At 36.5% G+C, this 3,926-nt stretch overlaps 1 protein-coding gene across 1 annotated transcript; it reads left to right on the plus strand.

The window, feature by feature from the left end:
* The first annotated feature begins 3,010 nt into the window (after nucleotides 1–3,010).
* Nucleotides 3,011–3,757, plus strand: LOC101589540 (vomeronasal type-1 receptor 1-like). The gene has a single exon (XM_004647748.2). The coding sequence runs from the start codon at nucleotides 3,011–3,013 to the stop codon at nucleotides 3,755–3,757; it is 747 nt and encodes a 248-aa protein (XP_004647805.2).
* The last annotated feature ends 169 nt before the right edge of the window (nucleotides 3,758–3,926 follow it).

Consider the following 3,926-nt stretch of genomic DNA (forward strand, 5'->3'; position numbering starts at 1 on the left):
GAATAGAATGGATACTAGTTAATGGCCTCCAACAACAGAGCAACATGGGAAAAGAGAAACACTTTATGGCAAGCAGGCAAAAAGCAGTGAAGCAGAAGCCCTCACTTACTCCTTCATTTTACTCAGTCTACAAGTATTTTGGGCAAGGTGGTGCCAGTCACACTCAGTGTAGGCCTTCCATTGTTCACACCCAGAGCTATGCTAAATCACTTGGCTAACTAATTAATAACACACAGTCTTAATCCCAGCATCACACTCCCTGGAACTAACCTGCTCTAAAAAGCCACACCAGCTGTGCAGACAGTTCAGTGGTTCAAGCATCTGCATGTTAAGCTCAAGGACTTGGGTTCAATCCCTGATACCACATGCCATGCTAGCCCCCAAAACTACAGGTGCATGGTTCTGGCCCTGAACCTGGGTGTGGTGGCATGTGCCTATAATCTCAGTGCTGGTGAGGCTGAGACATGAGAGCTACTGAGTTCAAGCTGCATAGCAAGATGCTGTTCCAAATAAATATTTAAATAAATGATTTAAAAAATAAAAAATTGTTAAAAGCCCCATCTATAAGTGCATGAGATTTTGGGGGAGAACTTGAAATAGAAGCCAGAGCAAATGATGACATATCCTGTTGTGCCTTCAGCACTGATGAGAACTCCTGCACTCCATCACCTTGTTTTAACCTCCTGTACCCCTGAGCCTACAGCCATGTTCCTGCATTGGGATCCTTAGAAAAATTTGAAATCTGTGGTAGTAATTTTCCCTATGGCTCACTATAACAGTATATCTCCAAAACACTTACTTCATAATTGTGGAAAAAGTATAATTACTCCACTCTGCCTAGGGCCTGCAGAGAACAATGCACCACTAATTTCATACTTGTGGGGAGATTCTTGGGTCAGTGTAAGGTGAATTCACTTCACAACAGGTGTAATGGAAATCTCACGTTTTAAAATGGGACTCATATTTAAAGATGGGGTCATGTTGTGTACCTAGAAACTGATCAATGTTTAATGCTACTCTAACTTTTCACCAGGTTAGAAGAGTCTGTGATATGTCCATTTTCCGCATCTGATTCAAACCCTTTGGGATTTCCAAAGATGGCAATCTATCAATCTCTAGGCAGCAAGCACCTGAGCTTTTCCAAGACTGATATGTACACATCAATTCCTGGCATTATCTAATAAGGAAAATGTTCCTGATTTATGGCATAACTTCTTATTCATATAATAAACTTTGGTAAACAATATGAAAAAGGCCTTTATTTTTCCATGAATATCTCATGCTTGCATATATGACAAGAGACATAAGATTAGCTGGGTTTGTTTTTCTTAGAGGCCATAATGGTAAGTGAAATATATCAGACCTATATGTGTAAACATCATATTGCCTCAATAGTGTAAGAACTTAAAAGAGTAAATAAAATCTAAAAATGGACCACACATATGATGAAAGGAAAAGAATCTGTTCAAAGTGAAGGAAAAACTGAGATGAGTAAAAGAATAAAAGAAAGAAGTGGAAAAAATATATATGTATATATACAGGATTGCTTGGATAACTTTACTGCTGATATCTGCTGGTCTATTGAAAGGAGCAGTTAATGCTTATTGTTTTATACTTTTTCATTTTTCATCACTTCTTACTTTCTACCAATTATGCATTTTCATATCGGGTAATATAACCTAATGATTGGAAGATAACATTATGCAATGCAACAACCATTGTCAAATTCCTATTATTTTGTTTCATGAGATTCTGTTTTATTTCTAATGTTTTCTTTACCATTTTATATTCTCTCTAAAAAATAGAAAAATGAAAGATCTGCTGGACTGGGTTCAGGTCTTCTCATATCTGTATTTGCCTTCCTAATCTCTATAGCTCATTCCTCAGAAAATTGTCAACACATTTAAATACAACAGCTCAAACACAGTCTTTCTTCAAAAACTAACATATATATACTTATATATATGTATATAATTTACATATATTTATATTCATTGTTAATATTCACATCTGTTTTACTGAACATATAACAGCATTTAGATTTTATTATTTCTCAAGTTTTAATGACACTAAATTCACCAATTGTAATCTAGTATTTCTTAATGATAAATAATTGAAATTGTGTTAAAAATAGAAAAAGTCCTGTTTGGGTATTTTATTTCAAATTCTGTGAAAAATATTAACTTATATCTTATTATATGTAGTATTATCAAAATGAACACGACTTTTTTGTAAAAAAGAAAAAATTAATTACTTTATCTCACATCTTTAAAAACTTCAGTAAGAAGACTCTTTGTAATACAATGCTATAATTAAACATTTGGAAAGACATAATTCAAAAAGGAAAAAATTTATTGATAAACATACTTTTTATTTCTATGATTGCATTAAGAAAAATACATATTATCTTAAATTTTCTTCATTTCTGAGATATGTAAATGCTTGTTTAAATATTTTCCTGCTTCTCTAACCATATATAATGCCATTCAAGTTTTGTAATATTGCTGTACTCTTCAAGGTTAACGTCCACAGGATTCTTTCATCAAAACAGTTATTCAGACTTTCATTAAGGGCTTCTCAGTTTTTCTTCACTTACATTGATTGAAAATGTATAAGTTCCAGTCAATGATGTAAATAATGCTGCAGTAACTTCCTGCATCTACAAAGCACATGTTCCTTACTTGCATGTTTCCTAGAATGATGGGCTTTGTGAGAGAAGATGTTTTCTGGATGTAATTAGGACAATAATTTAGGTCCAGTTTCTTCCCACTGAAATAAGATGTAATATCAACCTTTTGTATAAATGGATGGATTGGTTTTGGTTAACGTAAATTGGGCTTTAGTCTTCCTCACTCAGACTACTGTTGGAATCCTTGGAAATTTTGCACTCTTTTGCTTGTATAACATTTCCTTATTCACTGCTCAAGTGTTGAGACTCATAGATGCGATTCTCATACAGCTGTTCCTAGCTAACATCCTGGTCCTGCTCTCCAAAGGGATTCCTCAGACCATGGCTGCCTTTGGGTTGAAAGATTTCCTGGATGAGACTGGATGCAAGCTTGTCTTCTACTTGTACAGAGTGGCCAGAGGGGTTACCCTCAGCACCACTTGCCTACTCAGTTGTTTCCAAGTCATTATAATTGGCCAAAGTTTTTCAGGGTGGATAGAAACTAAAATTAAATCCCAGAAGTATCTTGGCTTTTTCTGTTTTCTCTGCTGGCTCCTGAACCTCCTGATAAATGCCCGAACTGTTGTGAATGTAACAGGACCAAAGAACAGCAGGAACATGAGCATGCAAAACATGTACAGATACTGCTATGTTCCTGTTCGTAAAGATCTGACATTCACACTAACAGCAACCCTTTACTTCCTCACTGATTGGACTTTCTTGGGTCTTATGGTCTGGGCCAGTGGCTCCATGGTCCTTCTGTTGCACAGACACAAGCAGCGTGTCCAGCACATTCACAGCCACCGTGTCTCCCCTTCATCTTCCCATGAGGCCAGAGCCAGCTGCACTGTGCTGATCCTGGTGAGTATGTTCGTCTCCTTTTATGCTTTTTCTGCCATTTTATCATTTTGGATAACACAGAGCCTGAGTCCCAGCCCCTGGCTCATGAACACTGTTGTGCTGCTCTCCTCAGCCTACCCTGCATTCAGCCCCTTTGTGTTTGTCTTCAGTGACACTCATGTCTCTCAACTCTGTGTTCTCTCATGGACAAGAAACACAAACACTGCACGTTTGTTCTCCAGGTTTTGAGTTCCTTCAGAATGTCATTCCCTTTTAATTAAGTTGTTTCAAAATTTGTATCGGGTGATGATATGAATGCTAATCTGAAAGCTCCTTGGTATGTTTTAGTGTAAGAAAATGATGGCTATAACCTCATGCTGTCTATTGGAACTTCAAAATGTAAACTGTATAAACAATT

This window comes from Octodon degus, unplaced genomic scaffold (genome assembly GCF_000260255.1).
Source record: "Octodon degus isolate 3935 unplaced genomic scaffold, OctDeg1.0 scaffold00322, whole genome shotgun sequence".
In the NCBI taxonomy this organism is placed as follows: Eukaryota; Metazoa; Chordata; class Mammalia; order Rodentia; family Octodontidae; genus Octodon; species Octodon degus.